The 25,860-nt window shown below is 47.2% G+C and overlaps 1 protein-coding gene across 1 annotated transcript in view; it reads right to left on the bottom strand.

Annotated features, from left to right (window-relative positions):
* Positions 1-25,860, bottom strand: part of NCAM1 (neural cell adhesion molecule 1) — a 209,225-nt gene that overhangs the window by 60,806 nt on the left and 122,559 nt on the right. The window contains 8 exon segments of the mRNA XM_078869992.1: positions 885-914; positions 1,345-1,493; positions 5,088-5,248; positions 9,653-9,770; positions 10,992-11,129; positions 11,745-11,888; positions 18,238-18,444; positions 22,420-22,497. Coding sequence (XP_078726118.1) covers positions 885-914; positions 1,345-1,493; positions 5,088-5,248; positions 9,653-9,770; positions 10,992-11,129; positions 11,745-11,888; positions 18,238-18,444; positions 22,420-22,497 — 1,025 coding nt within the window.

Here is a 25,860-nt window from a genome sequence, read left to right as displayed (position 1 = left end):
CCATTCAAGTGCAAGCTTGAGTCGTCAAGAGTACGAACACGTCTGACGACGAGCGTAAGCATGGCCAGCTGCATCGTGGAGAGATGAAGGTTGGAGTTTTGGGAATTAAGCACTGGACCGAAAGCCGCATTTTTTGCCCTACGTGAAAAATGTTAAACTATTTGTCATCTAATGTAAGAGACGAGAGCCCAATATGTGGGCACTGTTTGGAAGTTACAAGGAAATTCTCGATGTGAAACCTCACACTTCCACTTGCTATTGTAGCAAATACGTCAAAAAAGTGTTGCTCGTCAACCATTCGTGTTGCCTCCTGGTCTCTACAGCGACCGCTTGCTACTGACAAGTGTGAAGAAAAGACCTTTGGAGGGCTCTGTCCACGGGAGGCCGTCTTTCACCACGGGGCGTCAAATCACACTCCGGAATGTTACACCTCGCGGCAGCAAAATTTGCCAATATATACCGCTGGTGACAAATATCCACAACAAAAGACAATTTTTAATTAACCCTGCTGTTAATTCAACATAGTGCAACACCATCAGCATCATCGTCATTATCACCGTCGCCGTCATAACAACTACAGACACGGTGACTGATTAATAACAAGTTTCTGTTAGTAACGCATCTACTGGCCCATCTACCATGCGGTTATTTAGCGAACACAATATGCAAAATAATAAAAATACGCATATTAGGATGCTTTAGGTTGACCAGAAGCTGGTTAGTTGCTTTCTACGCTACTCGAGGCTAAGTGCTAGCCAAAACGTCTCGCACGCGGACTTTGTGGTGAGTCGTGTTAATTGGAAATGGGGGTGAGTTGGGGGTCGGGGGATGGTGATGGTGAGTCTCAGGAAAGGCACAGACGGTAGATGCCACAGGGAGTATACCTGTCTGGTGATTGGACGAGTCCAAGATGCCTATGTAAGGAGACAGGGAGTGGTTATACAGAGGGGAACAACCGAGAGAGAGAGAGAAAAAAAGAAACACGCTGCCAAATATCTTATTTTTTTTACATTGTAGGTTTTTATGTTCTTCATTGTTAACAACCGCAGAGCCCGGCAGTCGGGCGTGTCTCATTACACGGCTTTAGAGTGGAGCGTTAGGTGCCGATTGTCATGCAAACCGTATCCAGCAAGCACGTAACTGGCACAGTTCACACGTTAGTTATTGTCCAGGATTATCACACACAGCCCGTGTTACCCATCGTTACCAGCTCCTAACGCTCATGTGTTGAGCATTATGCAAGGCGAGACTGAGAAACGGTCTTCTCCAATATTCATTTTCTCACAGCTAACCGGGCGACCGCAAAACCGCGAATGAACTTTGACCTCTGGAACCCTCTCTCACCTGCTGCCCCTGGCGGAACACGTGCTGGTCGCTGACCCTCCTCCAGGTGATGGTGGGCAGGGGCTCCCCCTCGGACTCGCATGTCAGCACAATCTGCTCCTCCAGCTCCGACGTCGTCTTGTTCTCCAGGTAGGTGATCTCCGGTTTAACTGCGCCGCAAAAGAGGGGGGGGGAGACGCGACGGTTCACAGCTCACTGCCTCCGCCAGGTCACTGAAACCGGTGAGCCTGTCCCGAGTCACGGTGGCTAGGAGACGTTAACTGCCTCACCTGGTATACGGGGGTCGTGGATTTGAACCTGACCCTGACGCCTGCTGCTGTATATATGGAGTTTGCGTGTCTCTCTCTCATCATCACCACGGTGGCTAGGAGACGTTAACTGCCTCACCTGGTATACGGGGGTCGTGGGTTCGAACCCGACCCTGATGCCTGCTGCTGTATATTTGGAGTTTGCGTGTCTCTCTCTCATCATCACCACGGTGGCTAGGAGACGTTAACTGCCTCACCTGGTATACGGGGGTCGTGGGTTCGAACCCGACCCTGATGCCTGCTGCTGTATATTTGGAGTTTGCATGTCTCTCTCTCATCATCACCACGGTGGCTAGGAGACGTTAACTGCCTCACCTGGTATACGGGGGTCGTGGGTTCGAACTCGACCCTGATGCCTGCTGCTGTATATTTTGAGTTTGCGTGTCTCTCTCTCATCATCACCACGGTGGCTAGGAGACGTTAACTGCCTCACCTGGTATACGGGGGTCGTGGGTTCGAACCCGACCCTGATGCCTGCTGCTGTATATTTTGAGTTTGCGGTGTCTCTCTCCCCGTGGACGCGTGGATTTTCTCCGGGGCCCTGCGTTTATTTTCCCTCCACAATTTGAATCAACGTGCGTTGGTTGGAGAATTTGGCTGCTATAAATTTCCACGCGATGAATAAGCCACTTTCCTGAGCTATCATTTGTGATGGCCAGGTCGCTTCTGAAAAAAAAGGGAGCTACATAGCTCAGTGGGCGTTACCTGGTCAAATCAAAATCGTCGAATAGTTTGATCCACGCGACGTGTGCCGCACGCCCGGCACGAAATTTGATCCGCTCCCCCCATCCCCGCCAACGCGACGGCGAGCGAGCGCGCACGCGTGTGACAAGGCCGCCGCATTTTTCTTTATTGTCGCCAGTTTAATCGCGTGCCCGACGTTTTTTTTTTTTACAAAACGGATGATTGAACGGCTGGATAAATGAACTGGCACGGGTCCCAATACATTTTCCATATTTCAGTTAATTACACCACATTATGCCCTTTCACATCTGGCCAATTACATGTCCATTGAACTACTTCTTCCTCACCCCCCCCCTCAGCTCACTTCAGTTCCCCGAACATTTAAAAAACAGACAACACCCAGCGCAACAAGACAAGATTCATTTAGCATTAAACGAGCCTCAGAACAATTCCCCAATCGCTCCTCGCGCGCCTCAGCCTTCGGTTAAACAATACGGAGCTGGAACTGTGACACAAATTACACCGGTTATCTGCCCCCCCAAAAAAAACCTCCAAACAAATTTTAATTGCTTCATTTCAGCCTGCCACTTCCTGCGCACGCGTACAATAAAACCCGCGCCGGTGATGAATCACCAAACAGATTATGCCAAGAAACGAGCGGTAAATCATCAGTCACAGTTAAGAGGACTTTCGCTCTCGCACCTTAAACTATTTTAGCTCACTTAACACAGAGCAAGCGCTTTATCATTGGTAGGGCGGAGGAGCGGGTAATGGCCGTGGACGATAATACAACAATAGGCACGACTGTGGCAACAGTCCTGAAGCTATATTTATAATTAACGAACAATAGCACTTTGCAGTCCTCAGTGACAATCTCCTGGGCTCAGCCTTGCTCATGCCGCCACTTTCCCCGTATCACTTTTTTTTCTCCACGGCAGCCCACGGGGAAACCACCTGAGGGGCCACCCTTGTTCTTGAAGTAATTCTCAACAAAGTCAGCTTAATAATTACGACAATCGCAGTAATATCACGGGCGATTCCCATGTGGAGAACTCCAATTAAAATCGGAGCTCGCAAAAAAAAACGTACAAGTAAACAACAGTGTTGTTTTTCTTTCTCTACGCTATAAAGCATCTCTTTTCCAATGTAAAAGGTAGAATATGTCATTGCAGTGAGCAGCTGCGATCGTAGACTTTAAACCGGGCAGACACCCATCACGAAACAGGTTCTCAACCAGGTCACTGCATCTCACACTTTAAGGTGTGCTTCTGCGGCCGTCTGGAATGCTCTTCCTTCCGCTATTACGAAGCCACTAGAGCTGTGCACTTTTAAATCTAGATTGAAAACTCATTTCTTTACTCTTTGGTTCTTTCGGTAAAGTCACGTAAGTAAAAAAAAATAGAAATAACTAAATTAAATCACGACATTTCGGAAGCAACACAAGCTTCCGTCATCAGGTGGGACAACCACAGCAAGAAACAACATTTCTTACACCCTGCTTTTTGCGTTTAGCTTGTTGTCCTTCCCCCGTTACCTCTGATTACCACGGATTAATTGCTTGACCATTTCAATATAAGTGCTTCTGATAATTGCCTCTCACCGCATCTCGAATCGACCTTGTTTAAATTTACTGGTTTGTATCTTTCGTGACTGCAGGAATTCATATTCTTCGGGTCTTTCGGTAAAGGCTCGTAGATAGAAAAAAATAATAACAAAAAAAAATGAAAATGAAGTGAATGAAAAAAAAAATGTCACGACGATTGCTTGTGTTGCGATCGAAACGTTGTGATATTTTTTTTCTTTTTCGTGCACCTTATTTTCATTTTTATTTTTTTATTGTTATGATTAGGTCTATCTACATGACTTTACCGAAAGACCCAACGAATTACTGGTTTGTGTTAATCCCTTCTGCTGCATAAATATTTTAACTGAAATCGTATCGAATTGAAGAGTTTTATTCACATCATTTTGATGTTGCCATTGAGCCTTTCGGAACTGTTCTACCATTGCTTGGTTATTGTTGCCACTTATTTTGTATGTACGTTTGTTGCTTCCTTGTCACCTATGTCTCCTTTTATTTTTAATTCAATTCATGAATCAAAATATTTCTTCTGGAAAATCCCTTGAGACGGAACATCTCGGTGTGAAACTGAATGTCCAGCATGTTGGCTGACACACACAATGAAAATACGTAATGACTTGTATACATGAATGTTAAATGTAAAACGTACACCGTTTGCATTTATACAATGAATATCATACCCACTCCGAACACACAAATACGTTTACAAGAATAACAACTGCCATATCCATCACCTTGCATTAAATAATAAAATTGTACCAAATAATGTAGATTTTCTGTAGCCAATGCTACGACCCCTACGTTTTTCGGTTAGGCCACATCGTAATTCTATGCCAAATTTCGTATCATTAATGACATGGATTTTAGTATAAAACCACCACGTGACTTAACCCTACAAACAACGATGGGATCAGTGCCCATAGCCGGTTCATATTTTCAAATAAAGACTTTGCTTGAAAGATTTCGGTCCCTTTTAATTTTACTACACAGTTGCTGGGCACAGGCCCCAAAATTGTCAAGCAGGCCAGCAACAAACAAGCAGGAGGGAGGGAGGCGGAGTGAGGAGGAAGGGGGAGGTGGGAGGAGGGGGAGCGGGGAGGAGGGAGGAGGAGGAGGGAGGAGGTGGGGGGAGGAGGGTGGAGGAGAGAGGAGGGAGGGAGGCCACTCACCAAACACCTTCAGGGTCACCTCAGCGTCCTGCTCTCCGACCTTGTTCTCGGCGCTGCACAGGTACTCCCCGTCGTCCCCCTTGGCCACGTTCTTCACCACCAGCTCGCTGCCGTTGGCTCTCAGCGCATACTTCTCAGACACTTCCAGCACCTCGCCATTGCTGCTCCCACCCACCCCCCCCCCAAAATGGTAAATGATTAATCATGTCGATCGATCAGTACGTCAATCAACATGCCACACGTCCGATTATCACGGTCGGCTACGTACGGTGCGAAAGAAGTTCAGCACACGTACATACGTACAATCAAGGCGTCTGTTCATAGGCAATCAAGAGACGGCTCATTGCACCGCTGTTGTAGCATCGAAGACGCACGCTGGATGAACACACAAGCACGCACATTTACACACCCTCAAGCATGAGTACACTTTTTGGCTAGCAATCGAACATAGACGGTCGCTGCATCGAACGGGCGTTCAGGTGCGCTTCTGCGGCCGTCTGGAACACTCTTCCTTTTCAATATTAGGAAGCCACTAGAGCTGTGCACTTTTAAATCATCCAGATTGGGGGGAGACAAAAGTGACTGGTAGGCATGTGATGAATCGCCCCCTTGAGATTTGATGAATTGTCACGATTCAGGGTGGCTATTTAATTTGAGAATATATTTGTTTCTCATTGTGTTGCACGTCGAGCCTCTAGGGTGCTACAGGATTCACATCGACTAATTAAATACAACATGTATGGACGGCTCATAAAGTGTTCTCCTACGCACGATTCAATGCGTGCATTGTGAGCGTAAGAACCGATTTTTATTATTATTAATTAACCAATGCATCAGTGATTGTGTAGCAGAAGTTCGGTGTGGTGCAAGCCACCCCATCATCTCATGCAGGCACCATTTCAGCCTTTATAGGTACTCACTAACCACATTTCCCCCAACAGTCTATTGGGTTACAAGAATGATCTTTGCGTGTGTGTGTGCGTGAGCGGTAGTGTAGCGGTCAGCGCGCTGCACTACGAACCCGGCGCCCCGAGTTCGATTCCCGCTAACGGCCAACACCAGTGACGATTATCAGAACCGGTCCTGGGCCTCCCCTAGGTCGACTGAGCCGCAAATGAGTACCTGGCGTGGTGTGTAAATACATCGCCACTTTGAAGACAAAGGCGGCCGGGCGTGGTGTTGGCCACCCACCCCCTCGTGTGCCGTGCCAGGCCTTCATAGGTGCTCGCAAACAGCACTTGCCCCAACAGTCTGTTCAGGCTACACGGGGGATCTTCGTCCTTGTATTTGCACACACACGCTGGCAGCTTGGCTCCTTAATATTAAACGTGTATACACAGACACAAGTCTGCAGACCATGCTGTCTCGGCTAAACCAGACGACAGATGTCCATCCCTCTCATGGGAGCTCTTCCCAAAACATAAAGTATGAGTATTCACAGGGACGGATGGGTAAAGCAAACAGCAGTTGTGCGATAAACAAGGCACTGAACAAAGGACGGCCTTGCACAGAGAGGGCTCCCTGATCGCGACGCTCGGGTGCCATAAGATTGTCCGGCGGACTTTACTTTTTAACCCAGATGCTTGGCCCACGTGCGTGCATCTCGATTAAACGGGCAACAGAACAAATAAACGCATTTGAACTAAGTGGTTTCTCCAGAGCTTGTCAACTCCCATTCCGAGGAAGCCCTCAAGCTTGCCAAGACAATTAGGCTGAGAGAATTAAAATAAATTACGTTAACCGCCAGTTGTGTTTTTGTGGCCCCCCGCGAGGGTGTATTGTAAAGCATTGCTCGGTGAACGAGGACTGCGTAGTTTTGATAGAATTCCCAACGACGCTAGACCCCCGTGCTCCACGGGAGAAGTTGATAGGGAGGAATCTGTTTCGAATGTCTGACAATAGACTTTTCCACTTAACTGACGAACATCATTCGGCCAATGAGGACATTTATTCGTTTTTTTTTACCAAAGACAATATATATATCCGGACGCATTGAGCTCAATTGAGTGTATTTATGCTGTTTGAATTTACACGATTCCTAGCCTGCAATCAGGAGTTGATCCTTGGAATGGAATGGTGCCATTGTGCGTTGAGCAACATTGTGGAATCGTGATACAACACCAAAAGCACAATCAGGATACAATTAAGGAAACATAATGATGATCTATTATTTTTCGTCCCATCGCTTCTCAGCTCTGAACACTCTGCCCAATCCATGAGTGGAACTCACAACACCTCCCGGTAATTTGTGTTCACTGCGGTGGTGACTACGTCCGCCAGTAACCCGGAACTTTGGAGGTGAGGGTTGTGTGTATCACGCAAATGCTGTAAAACTCCCATCCTGTGGGTGTTCGAGGTGCCATACCCTTGGCTTTCCAGGAGAAGATGGTACAGAGAAGATTGACTCATCTCCAATCTGTTCCCACTCTATCACCCTTCCCTTGGCTCCAGCCAGTGGGACCCCTCCCCCACACACCCCTCCCCCCCCCCCAATGGGCTTTGTACCCCCCCCCCCGCATCCCCCACTGCCCCCCCCTCCGCCCAGCGAGCTGTGGTCCCCCCCCCCCTACTGATGGTCAGCGCTGGGCATCAATTACGGAGGGGATGCGCCAATCAGATCGAGCGCTGGTCGGTGTGTGCCATGAGCTCTAGCCAATGAGAAGGCTGGGAAACGACAGATTGACGACACTTTTTTCTATCACGTGATAAAAATGTTGATTATTACTGCACAATTTGACGCACGTATCGCGAGCGTAAACCAAATAAAAAAATCGATGGCAAGACCCGTGCCTCGTTTAGGGGGTTGGAACGAGAGGTTGCCGTCATTGGCATGAGGGCGTACAGTTGGGGCAGTTGGGAACATTAGCAGCAGAGGACAGGGAGAGTTGAGAGGCAGACGAGTTTTATTTTTTTTTCGTTTTGTAAATGGCGCAGAGATTAAGTGCTCCATTGAACCAAGATCGCTTAACTTTTTTTCTTGGAGTTAGACTGCAGAGTATGGACTCCGGTGAGCAAGTGCATTAAGTGCCACGCTGGAAATAGTAGGCATTGAAAAGCAGACAGAATTAAACGGTAGCTTTTGTCACCGTTCCCAGACGGATCTTTGTGGAGTCACAACATCGAACAAACGAAGGAAGGCAAAACATGCACAGTGGTCTATGCAAATAATCCATTAGCAATACCCGCCATTCGCCACTAAGTGACGATGACATCACCATGGTGACCGTACAACAAAGATCTCCCATATAGCCTTAACAGACTTTCGGGGCAAGTGCTGTTAGCGAGCACCTATGAAGGCTAGAACGGTACACGAGGGGGTGGGTGGCCAGCATCACGCCCGACCGCCTTTGTCTCCCTAGTGGCAATGTTTACACACCGCACCAGGTACTCATTTGAGGCTGAGTCGACCTAGGGGAGGCCCAGGACCGGTTCAGATAATCGTCACTGATGTTGGCTGTGAGCGGGAATCGAACCCATGTCGCCGGGTTCATAACGCAGCGCGCTAACCGCTACACTACCGCTCCCCACACACACACACAAGCAATGCAAGCACGCTCACATGTACAAAACGACAACGATTTTCCCATTCACTGATACGGACGGTTGGAGGAGGTGTCAACAGGGAGTGTGAATTCATAATAGAGTTTTTTTTTTAGATTATATCACGTGAATATAAATGTGTTGTTAAACCCGTCACCACCCGACACAACCAATTGGTAAGGTTTGTCACTTAAACAAAACATGCCAATCAGTTACCAGCTCAGCACATCGGTTGTGTGTTGGAGTGTAAACCCACGTCAACATTTCCAATTCGACTGCCGTGACGTTTCGCCGGTAATTAAGGAGTATGAATTCGGTCCAGCATGGCACACATGGGGTGGTGAGGCTAGCACCGTGCCAAACTGCCTTTGTCTCCTCAGTGATGATGTTCATAACACTACATACCAGGTAACCAGATTGACTCATAGGGCACTCCGTAGGGAAAGGTTAAGATATTAGTTGCCACTGATCTTAGCCAAGACTGGGAATCGAGCTCAGGTCGCTGGGTTCGTAGCGTAGTTCACGAACCACGACACCACAGAGCCCCAAGGTATTAGGAACGCGTTCCAGATTGACATGTTTAATATTAAAAAATCTGAGGCTAAATTTCAGATTTTAGGATTTTAATTTCTGAAATTACAATGACATTCATTGTTTATTCACCAAATTTGGTCCATTTATTATGACAAAACTCAAAAGATAAATCTTTGAATATTTATTTTTCAAAGTAAAAAACATTTGAATGATTTAAGCAAAAAGTGACATCACATAACGTCAAAACGACATCATGTGACGACACTTTTGTTGCGGGAAAAGCACTGAAATGATGCCGTGGAAATTACATTCACTTCCTGTGAGGCCCCATTTCCGGATCATCCAAAATTTCACATCCAAACCAATTTTTATTTTCTTCTTCGGTTCAAACCCAAACTCAGGGAAACACATCCACACCACAGATACAAACACACCGACACAAGCAGAGACACGCAGAGACACGCACGCACAGAGACACGCGTAACACACACCGGGTCCAGGTGATGATGGGTTCGGGGAATCCGTCGGCTGTGCAAACCAGGCGGGCATTCTCTCCGCGGTCCGCCGTGGCGTTCACGGCGTTCTGCCGCACGCGCACCGTCGGGGCCACTGCGACGGGGATAACGACGACGAGGGGACAGTTGTACGAGGGGGGCATCAACATCAGCGACAGCAACAGCAGCAGCAGCTTGCAACAGCAGCGGCAGCACCAGCAATAATGACAAGGTACAGCGATACCCCGATTTGTTTCCCCCACTTTCACGTCGTCGCTTTAGTAAAACCGCAGCCTGATTCGCGTCGCCTCGACCCCACAAGCTTACGTCGCTGACGGAGCCGTACATCTTTTCTAGGTTGTCCGTCACCTCTCAGCCTTCGCGTCCACTACCACCACCACCAGCACCAGCTTGTCTACTACCTTGTAAGTCGCTTCGATTGCCGTCGTTTCGACATTCGTCACTGCGTCTTTAAGAAACGCATCGCCCCGAGGTAAACCGGGGGTGTTGCTGTAGCTGCATTGGCATCTGCCAGTCACCTCGGTCAGCGAAACGATAACACCTGGGGTCTGTTCCATGACCTCCTTAGACACGTCACGTGGCTCAAAGGGCACCTAGCCTGGCACAAATGCTGTGATGACTTCTCACTTAGCGGCTAATGAAGGCTGTTGTTGTCATCCATTAAAAACAATATTTTTTGTTCTTAGGGTATTTCGGTAAAGCCACGTAGATAGTGGCTTTACCGAAAGACCCTAAGACTTTGAATTCCTGCAGTCACGAACGCTTTAAGTCAAGATTTAATAATATCTACTTTTCCTTTTCCCCTGAAGCAAGACTCACCGTTCGATTCTGTTTCATGAGATGCGGTTGCATTTAGATTAAACGTAAATTTACACTATGAGATCTCTTTTACCAGTGGCAAAATATAGTAGTAGGTTTTTACCCTTTTAAACTGCTACAAAAATAAAGGTGTCAGTTTTGTACCAGTTTAAAAGGGTAAAAACCTACTACTAAACGTAAATTGTTTCGATTTAAAGCTTTCGTGACTGCAGGGATTCATCTTCTTGGTTCTTTCGGTAAAGTCACGTAGAAGGGAAGTAATAAAATAATAAAAATAAAACATAATAAAATAATTCTCACGACGTTTCGACCACAACGCAAGCAGCCATCCTCAGGTGCTTGCGTTGTGGCCGAAACGTCGTGAGAATTATTTTATTATGTTTATTTTATTATTTCCATTCTACGTGACTTTACCGAAAGAACCAAGAAGACGTAAATTGTTGTTGCAGGAAATAGAATCCCAAGCTGCCCCCCTTCTCCTCTCGCCGGCGCTCACCGTTGACGAGCACGCGGATATCGCGGTAGTCGATTTCGCCTCGCGCCAGGATGCGCCCCTCGCAGCGGTAGACTCCTTCGTCGCTCTTGCGGATGCCGCGGATTTGAAGGTAGTTGTTGGAGAGCAGCGAGAAGCGGGCTGAGCAACGCACGCACACACCGCGGCCCCCCCCCCGGGGTCAGAGGGCGATTCACACACGGCGAGATGTTGACCACCTCGCCCGGTATATAGGAGGTCGTGGGTTCGATCCCGACGCTGACAATGCTTGTACATTTGGAGTTTGAATGTTCTCCCTGTGGTTGCGTGGATTTTTCTCCAGATCCTCCGAGTTTTTCCCTCTGCATTTAGAATCAACATCGCGCGTTTGGAGAGTATTTGGCCGCTATAAATTCCCACGTGATAAGCCACTTCGGTGGGCTAACATTTGTGGTCAGGTCACCGAGTATCGAGACTCTGTATTGGGAGGGTCCTTGCCTTGGTTTCTGCACGAGGGAGAGATGTTGCTACTGTGTCATCCCAAACCAAATAATTTACAGGAACATTTTCAGCATTGAGATGTTTGGGAAGGAATCTAAAAACCCAAAGGAAACCCAAACAGAACCACGGGGAGAACATTCGAAATCAACGCAGAAAGTGACCCGAGTCAGGATTCAAACCCAGGGATTTTTTGCTCCGTAGGACAAGTGTTACTACCACTGCACCACTCTGGCAGCCACGATGATGGGGCATGGGTGCGTGCCGCGTGCCGCTCACCGTCCTTCTTCATCATGACGTTGCGCTCGTTGAATTTCCACATGACGGCGGGCTCAGGAGAGCTGATCACATGACATTCGACGATGGCGTCATCTCCCTCCTTGAACTCCTGTGGCGAGCGAGCCTCCTTGAAGGTCACCCTCTCTGTGAGCGCATGCACAAAGACAAAGATCCCACCCCCCCGTAAAGCCTCAGCAGACTTTTTGTGGCAAGTGCTGTCAGCGAGTAGCACCTACGAAGGCCAGCACAGCACACGATAGGGGTGTGTATGCAGTACCACGCTCGGCTGCTTTTGTCTCCTCAGTGGTGACATCTACACACCGCACCAAGCACTTATTTGAGACCTAGGGGAGGCCCCGAACCGGTTCAAATAATCATTACTGGCGTTAGCCATAAGCGGGAATCGAACACGAGTCGCCGGGTTCGTAGGGCATCATGCTGACTGCTTCATGCACACACACAAACAGCGACGCACAAGCGTGCATTATTCACTGTCTGAGCCAGCGCAGACCCAATGGAAAAAAAAAATATCTAAAAAAAAAACTATGATTTTCCACCCCTCATGGAAACCTTTAACACCGTGGGGACAGGTGCCGTTGGTGAGAGCCTATTTAAGGCAGCACGGAGCGTGAGGGTATGGTGTGGTCATCACGTCAGCTCAGGCTGCCTTTGCCTCCCAAAGTTCTGGGTGCACGACGTTCACAGACTGCCCTGAGGTGCCGATTCGAATATCGCTCATCACTCGTGGAGGCTGTCAAGGGAGATCACAGCAGGTTACTGGGTTCATGACACAGCGCACTAACCCTTTGCGTTACCGCACCCTGTACAAAGACAAACACAAAGATCCCCCGTAGAGCCTTAACAGACTGTTGGGGCAAGTGCTGTTAGCGAGCACTTATGAAGGCCGGCACGGCACACGAGGGGTGGTTGGCCAGCACCACGCCCGGCCGCCTTTGTCTCCCTAGTGCCAATGTTTACACACCGCTCCAGGTACTCATTTGAGGCTGTCGACCTAGGGGAGGCCCAAGACCGGTTCAAATAATCGTCACTGATTTTGGCCGTGCACGGGTCGCCAGATTCGTAGTGCAGTGCGCTGACCGTTACACAATCACTCCCCACACACAACAACAACAACAACCGCCATTCGCCACTAAGTGGCGGTGACATCACCACGACGCTTGTGCCAGGCTATATGGCATGTTGAGGCCACGTGAAGTGTCGATCGCCTGCTGGCACGAGGTCACGGGACAGACCCAGGTGCCACGGGTCGGCTGACTGAAATGAGTGGCTGATGCACCACCTGTGCCCCCTACTGTGCCAACTTGCTGTGCGTTAGCCACCCGGCGCTCCGCTCGTTGTTGTGAGTGTCGCTCCTCCGCCCTCTGTTGTTATTGGATTGCGACTGCTTCCAACTGCCCAGTAGCATCCTTCACGAGCCTCCTCCACAGAGGCCGATCTCCATCTCTAACCTATGCCAAGCCAGTTTAGCCCCCTTGATCTGGCCAAACAAAAGCTGTTTAGGCATGCGGTGGCTGGGCATGCAGGCTACATGACCCAGCCAACTCAGCCTTGCCTGCCGGAGGTGCTCACCGATGGGACTTTGCCAGATATTTCAAGGATTTGTGAGCTCCTCACACAATCCAGCCTGGCTAAACCCAGGATGGATCGTAGGCAGGCCAGCCGAAATGTTTCTAACTGGCTAAGATGTTCCATTAGGGGGGTCCACGTTCCGCAAGCGTAGAGAAGGGAGGGATTGACTGTTGCTGAAAAGACCTGAAGCTTCGTGTGGAGCGACAGACCAGGTAGCTTCCACACAGCGTTATGCAGCTGATGAAAAATATTGCCGCTCGACTGATTCGGAGTGAGACCTCTGCTGTCAAACCGGAGCCGGTCATGAGCACACTGCCCAGGTATGGGACACTCTCCACTCTCCCCACACACACACAAAGACACACGTACACACACACAGACACACGTACAGATTTACGAGTACACCAAGGTGCTCTTCCTATAAGTGGACGACAGTTGCGGCACTGTTTCACACTTCTCTCTAGACCACGGATAACAAGCGCAAAAGAACTGCTGAAATATTAATGCTAAATTAATAATTTCAGCATCATTAAATTTTTATAATTCAGATATCTTTAGGGCCATGGGTCGTCTGTGAATTGGCAGCATTGTTTTCCATCAGCCAACGTTGGGAATGACTGATGTAGTTTGCGGTCATCATCATCATCATCACTGCTATATCCATCAATTGCTTAACGTCTTCTGAACCAGGAATAAATCACAATTTGTGTTTAGCCTTCATACAATAATTCGTTTTCTTTGACCACCTCTTCATCTGTTTTCCCTTCTTTCTTCGCTGCCTTGCCATGTATAGTTCTGTGTATCAACCACCTTCACCTCCTTACAGAAATGCCTTCTGCAAAGGTTTACTCTTCATTAACGTGGGCAATAAGACTGGCATTGTGGATTCCTATTTGTTTTTCAAACGCATAACTTTCTCCCAGTCCCTTCTTGCTATGTAATGAAGCATGGCATCTATTAATTAATGACGTCAGGGTCCTTTTGCAAAAGGGAGTTGTGATCTCAGAGGACTCTCATCATGTTGTCTATTAAAGAAAATATACCAACGTATAAAACTAGCAGCTTCACCAACCTTCACCATCTACCTACTCACATACCCAAAACCCTACCTAACCCATGTATCCACATCCCTACCCTCCCTCCCTACCTACAAAACACTCTTAACATTCTTGTGTCCTCACCTATGTCTACTTACCTGTCCACCTAAATTCCCGACCTATATACATACTGGTTTATAAATATACCCACCTCTCTACAAACATACCGACCTACCCACATTTATATAAATATACGTATGTAAAACAACTACATACATATCTTAACCATTTACAAACCTACACACCTAGAAATGTAAAAAAACATGTATACTCGAGGTTAACTCAGCCTTATGCACATTACAATTCAAGGACATAAAAAATAACAGTCCTCACATTAGTGGCCATCATAAACATTTATGAACACGAAAATGATATGCGACTCCCATTTTGACAACCGCTTGGAGCAACTTCCGAGGGGGTATTGCAAACTTCACCTCTGACCTCGAAACCCCCAATGCCGGGCTCCCTGGCTCAAAAATGTGGCCTTCAAAACAAAACAACAAAACATCTCGAGATTTGCCAAATTGTTCGGGAGATATTGTCAGCGCAGGGAGAAGGCAACGGTTAGGTCTCCGTCGCACTCTGACCTTGCCCCCGCAGATGGGGGGGAAAGCAATCCCACGCGATATATTTGTGGCCACGGACGATGCCGAGCATTCGGTCGAGATTGGTGGTGGAAGCCATTTTTTTTTTCTCTTTAAAAACGAGGATGATTTTTAGACACGCGGCCGCGATGAGCGGGTTTCCCCGCCCAGAACATCGGCCGGCACCGGGGCAGAAGGGGAAACAATCAAAGCACATCGCCACTTCCTTGTCTACGCTCGGCTGTTTCTCTTGCACTCCCGATTGCAAAGTTTCAGACTTACTGGACACAGTTCTCAGCTGTTAGTGAATGACTTCATTCATAGACAGGCAAAGTGATGAGCTAGACACTGAAAGGGAAAGGGGGCGGCCTGGCCATTGAGTATTTGGTTGCTTTATATTTCAACGTGAGAAGCCACTTCGCCGAGCGATCAATTGTGGCCAGGTGACTTCTAAAAAAAGAGCTATATCGCTCAGTGGGCCTTACCTGGTTACATTAAATCGTGTAATCGTTTATAGTTGCATTGCCTGCTCACACCACTGCCGGCGGAGAAGGCCTTCAAACGAGAAGAAGCTCGAGAAAGCCCCTCTCTCACAGCAGGTGACTTTGGTCTACTCTTCCACGCTGACAAGACATCTCGTAGCAGCTAGGAGCACCCCACACTGAACCCCCAGCACGCCTGATTGAGTCGCGGTGCGGTACCGATTAGAGCTATTTTGGTAGACAGAGGAGGTGAGGCTGGTTGAAGGGGCCCGGGAGATTTGTGAGTTTTGCCCATTGGTGGACATATGTACGGGGCGCTTAATATCGTTTGTGAGGAGAATTCATTGACTTCCAAGGGCGTGTGAGTAGTTTTTGTCCATCCTATCTATTTTCCACCCCGCTTTAATTCACTTCATTGACATTCACATGAAAGAGTGAATTTAAAACCACGAATGTCCAATGTGAGAGACTTCTTCCTTGTTTGCTTCTTACATGAAGAGTCCACTGCTTAAAATGTTTTTTTTTTTCCGGCTATGAATCAGTGTGTGTCACTGATTATGATTGCAATGCACCACTCTAATGTACCATTTTCACTGCATTTCCCCAATGTTTTCATTCAAGAGTAAATCAATAAAATGAAGGCGGTACACTACCGGCATACGATAGTTCATGGCCATTGATTCTTCCACCGAATGATTCACCGAAATATTAAAAGTGACCTATCGGCATCAGTTTCCAAACAATTCAAGAAGTAAAAATTAGAAATAATCTTGGAGATCAAATAATAATAATAATATTCGTACAGTTCTGCGACTTACGCGAACCAAATTGTTAATATCTATTTCAGAATCGAAATAGCGAGAGCAAATGACTCGCACCGCGATGGCCCAGTTTCATTTATTCAAAGTAATTACGCACGATGAGACATCTCTCATGCGGGCGAAGCAGCAGTGGTGTTCATGTCACTGTAAATTGATCCAGGGGCCACGGATGTTCAATTGTGTCTTGCGAGACGTTACCGCTCGTCGCTAGAAAACAATAACAAAACCACGCATAATCATGCTCAAGGTAGCACACTGCTGTATTATTTAATATGGTAAGTACACCGCCCTCCCCCCCCCTGTATAGTCTTCATAGACTGTTGAGGCAAGTGCTGTTAGTGAGCACCTATTAAGACCAGCACAGCGTACGGAGGAGGGAATGGAGGGAAGTGGTGGTGGTGTAAGCAACACCACGCTCATCCGCCTTCATCTCCCCAGCACTGGTGAAAGTGTCCAGTTGGGGGGGGAGGGCGTGCCCCCCCCCCCCCCCTGCAAACTCGGCCCATGCATCACCGCTGATGGCTGAAACTCAAACTCAATTTGACAGGTTCTCAGCGTCAGCCTCTGCGCTAACCGCTGCGCTGAACACTGCACCAATGGAAAGCGCTCCGAGCAGATAGATTAATTCCTGCGGGCACCAGGTTGGCGGTGGCCCCTGAGCACGGGTTGAAGGTTCTCCTTGGGGTCGGGGTGTTTGTGAACACAGGCCAAAAGAGGGTGGTAAATTTCACCTTAGGCTACATATTATTATCGTGATTCGTGTTATGCTTTTTGAACCAGGAATGTCTCACTGAATCTCAACACTATTGTTCAGGACATTCCTGAATACATTTTCAAAGTAGGAAGGCCACTGATGTGATTTCCAATAGAGTAATTCTCCAGATAATATTCCAGGAAGGCCTCGCCCAGTCTCACGACCCATTTTAGCAGGGTATTGCCATCGCAGTGGGGGGGGGGGTGGTTTGCTATTTAATCATGACACCCGCAGGCACACAATGGCCCACTCTCGCGATAACGATGTCATGGGATGTTATGGACATCTGTGAAAAAGAGCTTCACAGCTCATCGGATTCCTCCTGCAGTATAAATAAGGATTCCGATTTAACGTCCACTGCGAAGCAGACGGCGCATGGAACATTTACCGTTCACACACACCACAGAATTAAGCTGTGCCATTTGATTGAGGGGCTGTGTGTTATCTTGGTGTGGTTTTGTTGGTTGTGTTGCCTTGCCCAAGCTGGATAAAGCAGATATATATAATTGATGTATTTATGAGTCATTGATTCATATTTAGAGACTTGATTACCTTTGTCTCCATGTCACACTACTGTCATGTTTTTTTGTATCATTTGCCGTTATAACCTAACTGATCTGCCCACACCTCCATACCGAACATCTGTAAAAAATATCTTTACAGCTAATCGGATTCCTCCTCCTCCTCCAGCAATCTAAATCAAGATTCTGATTCTTCTGAAACCAGAGGCTGCGGCTGCCGGATTTGAACCGCGAAACAACGCAGAACAACCACCAAACAACCGCGGAACAACCACAGAACAACCGCAGAACAACTGTGGAACAACCACAAAACAACCGCAAAACAACCACAAAACAACCGCAGAACAACCGTGGAACAACCACGGAACAACCACAAAACAACCGCAGAACAACCACAAAACAACCGCAGAACAACCGTGGAACAACCACGGAACAACTACAAAACAACCGCAGAACAACCACAAAACAACCGCAGAACAACCACAAAACAACCGCAGAACAACCACAAAACAACCGCAGAACAACCACAAAACAACCGCAGAACAACCGTGGAACAACCACGGAACAACTACAAAACAACCACAAACAACCATGGTGGGACACGCGCCGGCGGCGAACACCCGCGGGGGGCGGCGCTCACTCACGGTAGATGCTGACGATCACGGTGCCCTCGCCGGTGGTGCCGTCGGTGGCGGAGGCGACGCACTTGTAGACGCCGGCGTCGTCGACGGTCACGCGGTAGATGGTGAGCGCCACCTCGTTTTCCTGCCTCGACACCGACACGCGGTCGCTGCTCTCGATGGCCACGCCGCGCGGGTCGAACCACGCGATGCTCGCGACGTCACCGCTCACTGCCGGTGGCGGGGAGAAGGGTGGGAGAGAGACGGACGGGGGGTTGGGCGGGGAGGCGCGGAGATTAGAGACGGGGGTTCTTCCTCTTCTTCTTGTTGTCGTGCGGCTGATGCAGATGCAGAGCAGCGACTACGAATTCACATTCAGGCGGTCGAGCCAGACAACCGCGTCAGGAGCAGCGGAGGATTATCGATGCACGGTGTGCAAGGAGGGAGACGGAGGTGCGCGCTGAAAGAAAGGATGGACAGGCGGGCATGCAGGTGTGTACGCAGAGTCAGCTGGGCAGCCGGGAAAAAGCAATATAGATGGACAGACAAGCAGAGAGAGGTGGAGGGAGAGATGAACAGGCGGTAGATAAGGCAGTCAAACAGGCAGGCAGGAAGACCAACAGCAAGACAAATAAGTAGACAGACAGGCGGGCATACAGGTAGGTAACAGACAAATGAAGAGATGGACAGATGGTTGAACACAGGGGTAGGTAATGTAGTCAAACAGATGGGTGTACGTACAGGCAGAAATGTCTGTGAAACGAGTAAGCACGAAGATGTTTGCCTGACTACATTGCCAGTGTATTTTGTCTTGTACTGCCGTGGAATTTAAAGTGGGCATAGTTGCTGTTTTGTTGTGGACAATTAACAAGCCATTGGAATGGATATGTAGAACTTGGCATTGCATTTACTGTAAAAAAAAAAACATGGAAAATACATTATATTGAGTCAGTCTGTTAGCGATACTTCGCATCCAATTTGATCATTACAATGTGACGAAGGCCCCGCTTAAGGAAAATAAAAAATGGCTTCTCTTCATCGCTGACCCAGGGGCAGCAGCGATTACGAGGCACCGCGCTCCGACTGGCACGCGTGTGCGCAATTAGCGCCGGGGCCTACGCCTCGCGCCGCGCGGTTTAAGCGGCACACTTACACACCTTCGCGAGATGAGCGCGCTTCTCAAGAACAATGCCGCATAATCGCCGACGCGCACACGCAAGAGTCAAGCAGCGCCTGCAACAGTTTAACCTCTCGTATGTCACGCACTGTCAAAGTCAAGCGCAGGGGGCATCTGAATCGGTTAAATCTAAGTGGCCCGTGTTTATATCGAAACGGACACTAAATAACAACGTCTAAGTGAGTTTCCATTACATATGATGGCCCACTTAAACCTGAAATAATGCGCTCGCAAACACACACTAAATCTTTGGAGGGGGCCATTACTGTTCGTGCTAAGCAACGTCCAAATTCATAGTCAGATAAACCAAGGTCGAATGTGCAGCGGTGAGACGTGTTGCCAAATTTAATGGGCTCTGCGGCTCGCACTCAATCTGGAGCCGTAGATATGCTCCTCTTCTGTCATTGCCAAGGCCATGGCAGAGGAAATTAGGTTTGGTTAATGCGTCGGTTCGTGCATACTGCGGATGAGCCCAACGTGAGCATATCCATTCCCACTGAAGAATCATTAATGGGACGGACCAATCGCAACACAGCGAGGGCATAGAGGGCCAGGTGACCTTTCATGTTCTGATGGAAATAAAAAATATTTTTAAATTGCTTCTACCAAAATTAGTTCTAAGCACATTTTAAATAGCCTTGATGTTTGGTTTGTCTATAAATAGTGATAACGACCTTGAAATAAATTGTGCAGACCTTCTTTTGTACTGACTGCATGCATGCCACAATTATTTTAGTCTGAATTTATCTAGGAAAGGCCCAATCCAGGTTCAGGTATGAATTGCCACTGGTACTTGTGCATGGCCACAAATTATAACTAGGCCTCTAGGTTTGTGCTGTGGTGTGCTGGCCGCCACAGCATCACTGCCCACACGTACAAACGCACAAAGACAAAGCTATCCCTTGTAGCCTTAACAGATTGTTGGGGAAAGTGCTGTTAGCGAGCACCTATCAAGGCCGGTACGGGACACGAGGGGATGGGTGGCCAACACCACGCCCGGCCGCCTTTATCTCCCTAGTGACGATATTTACAGACGGCACCAGGTACTCATTTGAGGCTAAGTCGACCTAGGGGAGGCCCAGGACCGGTTCAGATATTCATCACTGGTGTTGGCCATCAGCGGGAATTGAACTCGGGTCACCGGGTTCATAGCGTAGTGCACTGACTGTGACACAACCGCTCCCCACAAACGCACATTACGCACACACGCACACACGAACTGCCATTAGTCATTCCCTACGAATCCGTTTCACTTAACAAGTTTCCATATTTTCCAACAGTGGTATTTTGCTAAATGAAAACATTTTTGAAATCTTATAAATCTGATATTGGCAACAAGCCAGACTTAATAAGGTAATAAAATATTTTTTATGTGCAGGGCTTGTACTGTGTATAAATTACACTAATACATTCAAAGAAACTTTAACAAGAAGAGAGTAAACCAGTTTTTTTGTTTTTGCTTAAGCCAGACACCTTCGTTAAGCTTCCCCAAACTCCTTACCAGGTTTCCTTAATGTCCCTTTCAGCAACATATTCATCGCACATTACTTTCAGTACATATAAGACAATTCAATGGCCATAAAAAAAGCCACGGGACGCTATTTTTCACAGCTAGTGGCGGTCGCCTTTTTCCCTTGAAGGCTGGCTGCCAATCAGTCAGATGATTTAAGCACCGCGTCGGAACGTAGTGGTCACTGCGGAGACTTTTTGATTTATAGCCGAATGTGTATTAATGATGAGAGGAACGCTGCACACACCAACCGTCTCCCCCCCTGCCACCCCCCCCATGGCCTTATTAAAGACTCTTGAAGTCAAATGACAAGCAGAGGTTAGGGTCCTATTTAATTACACCCTCCATCACATTCAGCAGGCTTCAAGGCCCCATGTTGAGAAGATAAATACACGAAATGACTTTTCTGCGCATTATTATCGCCATCATCATCATCACCACCACCACCACCACCGTCATTGCGATTCCTCTCAAGCTGTCTTAGGAAATGTCCATTTGGAGCAATACAAATTCAAGGTCACTACTCTTTAGTTTAGTTCATATTTTGGGTGCGCAACGTGAGAAAACAGTTGTGGTGCAGTTGGTGCAACGAACGTGGCAACCTGGGTTTGATACCCAGCTATGGTTCGCATCAATGTACATTAATAGGAAATTCGTAATGCTTCATTCCAGTATGCTCAGTGGCAGTGAATTCAAATGCAAGTACGTGGATGTACGTGTGTGTACCTCACAAAAACGTATGTTTGTGAGTGTACTTGAGGGGAGCGGTAGTGTAGTGGTTAGCGCATCGCGCTACAAACCCGGCGACTCGAGTTTGATTCCCGCTCACGACCAACACCAGTGACGATTATCTGAACCAGTCCTGGGCCTCCCTTAGGCCGACTCAGCCTAACATGAGTACCTGGTGCAGTGTGTAAACATCGCCATTGGGGAGACAAAGGTGGCCGGGCGTGGTGCTGGCCACCCACCCCCTCGTGTGTCATTCCGGTCTTCAAAGGTACTCGCTAAAAGCACTTGCCCCAACAGTCTGGTCAGGCTATAAGGGGAATCTTTGTCTTTGTACTTGCACACATTTCTTTGTGAAGCCACATCTACTATCAAACTGGAGGACCCTTTAGTCGACTGGAATACTGATACTCATAAAACTGCTATCACAATTATACTAAACATTTTCAACACGTCCCTTCTATAATCACATTATTATTTTTTTGCATTTTGCTTTGAATAATTCAAGCACGAGTGAGTTAAACATAACCTGCTGATATTAAGTTTCCAGAATCTGCTGGTGTCTGAATGTAATCATCATGGTAAAATCCAGGGCAATATAGCGAAGAGCTCCCTACAAAGGTATATTCATGCTCGAGATTTCAATTGCACCGTTTCAAATGTCCACGGATTTGTGCCACGTGCAAAAAAATTGACGGCGTTCATTCCACCGATATGGGATTTTTCGGGCTTGGCACTGCTACCAGCTACACAGTCGGTGGTCAAGGTTCAGGAATGCAACCCCGTGACTTACCGGTGCACATGAAAAACTTGGAGTCGGCAACACTGATCTCTCCCACCGAGGGCGAGATGACCACGGAGAGAGGAGCACCTGTGATGGTAAGAGCGGACGAGGGAAGGGATCGGGGAGGCGTTCATTGAGGGGGAGATGGCAAAAATAGAGAAGGGTCGGGGAGGATACAAGAGAGAAAGTATTGAGTGTCACGGATCATACAGATCACGTAAATATCATCACAAACACAACGAAACAAATTAACTCGAAATTGCAGGGTGAGCCTGATGGTCTGAGAGTAATTGTTTTATTATGCAACTTCATGCACGCTTTAGTCATTGCGAGGGATATATATATTTTTTTGCATGCTAATTGGTTGCAAATTTTTCATGACATCTGGAAAAGTGTAACTTTAGCTCAAGGCAAACGTTTGCATAAAACAAACAATGGAGGCAATGCAGGGGAAAATAATCCATTAACGGTCAATTACATAACAGTATTAAAAAAAGCTTTTTTTTACGTCACGAGTATAAAGCGATCTCCAGATGCGCAATAACTTGACTCAATTGCCTATCATTCAACCAGGAGACAGCCCGATGGGATATGTTAACTTTCGACGTTTACAAGGATCAAGTTCTGCGGGCACAATTAGTTTGCATTGTTACGTAATATCTTTCGTCCACATTTAATCCCGACTGCGCTATCCGTATCGTGCCTTCAGCCGGTGCATCATCGGTCATGTTTGCAAAGAACAGCCTCTGGATAAATACATTTCACACACAACATGGGAGCGGTGTGTGCTTTCTCATGCATCCTGCTACAGAGAAAAATGCTCATCAAAAGGGCATTAAAATCGATGCTAAATTTTCTAATTGGCGGGGGGAGGAAAAACATATTACGTCATGAGTCACGATCGGACTGAGTATGTCAACCCTTGTTGTTAAGAATCGCATTTCACCACAAGTGGCTGAAACGCAGGATCGAGCCAAGAATCTCATCAGCATCGCCAGCTCGTTGCTCTGACCCTGATCCACCTGACCAACCGCACACAAGAGGTGGCCGCTTTCCTAACAATCACCTTGCTTGCATTTTGAAACTTTAAGTAACGTTTGCTGTGCCAGAGCACGGCGTGGCCGACATTCACAAACGCTCCCTGTGAGTTCCTCAGAGAAATGAACGAGTGATCGGTGACTTGTGAGCCATGCAGGTGCATTTGCTTTAATCTGAAGGCTATCTTGAGCAACTTTAGCATAGCTGTTGATGGCAATCAGCACCGCTAGCGGTTTTGCCACAATTTATTTTCTTTTAGTAAAAAAAAAATTGTTGTTCAAATCTGGACACACGTGACTTCTGGTCCCCCGAGTGAGCAACCGGGGATGGCGATTTCCAATCAGTTCACAGACAGAGGTCACACGACTATCCTGGGTTGTAAGTTCTATTGACAAGCCATTCTTCATCAAGCACAAGTTTAAACACACGTTGTTTTCGTTGGCACGACAGAACTCCAATCACTCTGTGCAACCGCCCTCACCAAGTTGCCACAGCTGTTCGTGGTAAAATGTTGTTTTCCGGTGATGAATTTTTCCATAAAATGTCCCCCTAATGTGTTACGGCCTAGAGGCTGCAAAACTGGAGAACGTGATTTAGCAGCGTTGGCAGGTGACGGACTCTTCTGACCGTGGCTGGTAACTGGTGCGTGCTGCTGTTTATGTGTGCGCGGTGTCCACGCGTCATAAAGCACCAGGGTTGAGCGCGCTTGCAGGACCCCCATCGTTCACGGGACCCTGGTAAACGTCACTAAAAGTGCCTTAGAGCCGCTGCTCTTGCACACAAACATGAGTGCGTTTAAATGCATCTTTAACGACCGTTATTTACTCGCAACCACTCGACTATTTCGGCAAAGACTTTTGTTTTTACTGCTGTGGTTTGATGCTCTTTGAAATTACATAAAAAGGGGTGTAATTAAATGAAATTTAACTAAGGTTTCTTTATAAAATATTGGGCATTGCAAAGTATACCGATCTTTAGCCAGCTGTCAATTATGTTTTTTTTTACAGATCATCCTGGACGAGCAGTGGCATTGGTCCTTTCTTCTGAAGTTATTTGCACTTGAATACAGCGCTAAACGCAACCTTTAGACAACAGAATATCTTACACTGTTCACATATCTTTACGGGGCATGCGACGGCCGCATAATCAATGAGCATTGTGGTTTGAAATGTATATGTGGCTTTTTGTTTTATCTTCCTTTATTTTTATGACAGGGATGGGTAACTCCACGTCATGTGGGATTGGACATGCAATGTTTCCCTTCCCTGCTGCAACCTGCAAACTTATCTGAATTTTCAGCCTCAAATACAATTTCACAGGCCGTGTTGGCAGAGACACAAACTGAAAATGCAATGGCACGACTGTCATCGTTAGCTTACACTGTACATTGAACTTCTTTTGCACCGTACATAGCCAATCGTGCTAATCGGAGGCGCGGTATCGATAACAAGCAGAATTCTCTATCAAATGCCCAACATAACCAAAAAAATCTGCTTTTCTTGTTTTGATCCCAGGTCTCTCTAGTAAAATGTATATTTTCAATGGTGAATGAGGCCTTGTCATCCGAACACCTCACTGTACTTAATAGAATGTAATGTAAAGCAGTGAGGTGCATTGATAAAACTAGCACTCGCCAATTCACTCTCGGTCTCTTGCTCACCGGCGGACAGTTGCCTCCTTATTATAATTATGTTTCGTTTAATATGTCCTCATTCATGCAAACTGCATCTCACTATCGCTGAGGAACCACAGCCAAGCTGGATGGTAGCAACCAGGGCGGTGAGAGCCGCCGCCGCCAATGACGTTTTGCTGCCAATTACAGCGTCTACTCAAATCGTAAATGCCTCGGCTTTGCTCTTGAACACACCGGTGGTGCTGGAGTCTTAACGCATTGGCACATCTTGTTCAAGCGATAAACCATGATAATTGGTTGCTTGTCGGGTGGAGGTGGGCGTACGACACACTCATATTCACGCGATCTAACCCACATTTTTTTAAATCATGAATAATATTTGTCACGTAAGCCTACGTGTTGAATCAAGGGAAATGTACAACTGACATTCTGGGCATTGGGCCTTTTGAACAAAGGAAGAGACGATAATAGAGATGGATTGTAATAGTTAATGAAACATTTGTAAGAAATTGTTTGTTACCTATAACGATTCGTTTGTTTAATGTTTTCTGTTTCCTAATGTGCTAATTGCCCTCTACACACACACTGCTGTTTATACAAATGTTACCATCTGTCCAAGACCACATTGTCATTGTTCATGCAGCTACAATACATTTCTGAATATGGTATATAAAAAAAACACATGTACAAGGTTGCATGGATCAGATAGAGTAACGTTTATTTATTTATATATCAGATTGCCATAATTGTTCAAATTAATTCCGGAACATGTCTGAATG

The sequence above is a fragment of the Lampetra fluviatilis genome, chromosome 29, assembly GCF_964198595.1.
Source record: "Lampetra fluviatilis chromosome 29, kcLamFluv1.1, whole genome shotgun sequence".
Lineage (NCBI taxonomy): Eukaryota > Metazoa > Chordata > Hyperoartia > Petromyzontiformes > Petromyzontidae > Lampetra > Lampetra fluviatilis.
This window is presented reverse-complemented; position numbering and strand designations above follow the sequence as displayed.